A 2,385-nucleotide genomic window follows, 5' to 3' on the forward strand; every position below is an offset into this window, starting at 1 on the left:
TTGTGTTTCTTGTGAATTTGGTCTTAAATTTTTATATCAAGTGGCATTAAGAAGTCTTAAAAAGGAACCCAACTCCTGATATCAACACTTTTATTAAAACTTTCCTCCATTACTGATCTACGTGACAGATTGCAGCCTCTACTTCCTGCTTATTTTAGCCTTGGGTGAGGAAATACTGCTGACGAAGACATAAGACAATATTACACTTTGTGTTGATTAGTTAATTCCCTTTTAATCAAATATTTTCAGATACTTTTTTATTTTTTTTATTTTAAAACTTTTATTAAAATTCTCTTTTCAGTTGGGTGGAAACACAGCTACTGTGACATCTGTAGAGGCTTTTTAAAAGTGGGAGTAGTTTGACGCTTTAACATGTATAGAAACACAAGCAAGCTTTTCTTCCTAAAGGAGCCATAAATTGTTTCCCTTCAGATTTTTTATATTGTTTCTTCAGAAGGCTCTAGTCTATAAAACCCACATGGAATGTATTGGAGATTGGCAAAAGCTATTGCTGAAATAAAAAAAGGTCCAAGAATCTGTGGAGTATTTATTCCTAACTCAACTTCTTTGTTGTTAATAGGTAAGAATGGCTGTAGAGATGAAAATGTTGCCTAAACATTAATAGGACTAGTGCATAAAAAGTTTAATGGACTAAACTCCTGATTTGTGAAACATTTAAAAGGACTATTATATTTCTGCCAAAATACCATCATAATGCCTAAAGTACTCTGTGTTTCTCACCCGGATGAACTTTTCTTTTCTGCAGTCATCATCACGCTCTCTGGTTCTTGATATTGGAGAGGACCGGCTGGTGCTAACAGCTCGGCCATCGCTCTACAACCTCGACATCTTCCACCCTTTCTTCATTGACCAGGAAAATAGTGTGGCGCAGTACAATAACAGCACTCAGGTATATGAAGGAAACATCTGGAGAAAGGGAAACCCTCTCTGGCATGGTTTAAACAGCTGCATTAACAAAGGTCTTCTGTTTGTGGTGATCATGTTTAAAGGCTCCATGGTTAAGCTCAAGGGTGGTTTCCTACAGGAGCCAGCAGTAATGAATGCCCTGTAGAACTGTAAATACTGCTGAGTAAACTGAGTACATACTAGCAGCAGGACGGCATACTTTTTGATAAAAACACTGTATGCCACCAGAGTGAGTTCGTGGCAAATAACCTGGTTATGTAACTTTTTTTCCAGACGGGTGGGATGGGATGTTGCTAACCTGTATTAATAAATACCTTTTTTATATCAGCTCGAAGAATCGGCCCTAACATTTTGGCATCACATATCAGAGAGTGGTTTGGCTTATTTCAGAATAATCAATATAAAACAAGAAACGCCAACTTGCCTAAATAGATTAAGAAAAGTTACAAAAGTGCGTCTAAGAAATTCATGAAAAACACTCTGAGAGTGAAATAGTTACATTTTTTTGGTACAGCATAACCTTAGAGGCATACCGCTGATACTGGCTCATTGTTTAGTTTCTAAATCTAAATATAATTGTTAACAAGGCTTACTAACTTTTTAACTTTACATTTTAGCTTTTCAATGAGCTTTTTACCTTTTTTTTTTCTTCACTTGTTAACTTTTTTTTCCAACTTAATTTACAGTAGGGAATATATCATTCAAGGGCTCATCTAATTGGTCAAATGCCAAAATATGATGTACAGCCATGTAGCAGCATCTTTGCTGAATGGCTGGATATAGATCTTGTGCTTCTAGACCTCTCTGAGGGACGGGGGGACTTCATTTGTAAGGGGTATGCAATGTATAAAAAAAATTGCAACTTGCCCTATAAAGGGTTAAAACCTGTTACCTATAATTATCTTATTTTTAAAGTGTTTGCTCTTTGCGCCTGTCATGTAATTTAACTTTTTTCTCTCTCTCATGTAGAACAATTTCATTGTCTTGCCTCTGAAATGTGGAATATAAATAAGCTTGCTTTGCCTTAAATCACCATCAATACCCTATACAAGACGACACAGATTACAGATACAGATTAGCAGACCAGGGTCCGGATGCGGACCCACCTGCTGGCTAATCCGGACCCAACCTGATTTGAAACATTTATAAAATACTAAATGTTGTCTGACGGCAGTGTCTAATTTCACTCGCGCTGCTTCTCCTGTTAATATGGTAAAGCACTCTGGAGCGTCCAGCTCCAGGTTGCACCAATTATCAAATGAGCTGCTGTCAGTCTGGGTTGCTGCTGCTGCTACTTTTAGACACAGCATGGCTATCACTGTCCCTACATAGTTAGCATGGCTATCACTGCCCCTACATAGTTAGCATGGCTATCACTGCCCCTTCCTAGTTAGCATGGCTATCACAGCCCCTACTTAGTTAGCATGGCTATCACTGCCCCTTCCTAGTTAGCATGGC

The 2,385-nt window shown here is 38.0% G+C and overlaps 1 protein-coding gene across 3 annotated transcripts in view; it reads left to right on the plus strand.

Moving 5' to 3' along the window:
• Positions 1-2,385, plus strand: part of pih1d1 (PIH1 domain containing 1) — a 49,064-nt gene that overhangs the window by 43,353 nt on the left and 3,326 nt on the right. For all 3 annotated transcript variants that reach the window (XM_015403952.1, XM_015403953.1, XM_015403954.1), the window contains exon 10: positions 767-910. In XM_015403952.1, coding sequence (XP_015259438.1) covers positions 767-910 — 144 coding nt within the window. The remainder of the gene's footprint in view (positions 1-766; positions 911-2,385) is intronic.

Source organism: Cyprinodon variegatus, unplaced genomic scaffold (genome assembly GCF_000732505.1).
Source record: "Cyprinodon variegatus isolate N-32 unplaced genomic scaffold, C_variegatus-1.0 Scaffold1599, whole genome shotgun sequence".
Lineage (NCBI taxonomy): Eukaryota > Metazoa > Chordata > Actinopteri > Cyprinodontiformes > Cyprinodontidae > Cyprinodon > Cyprinodon variegatus.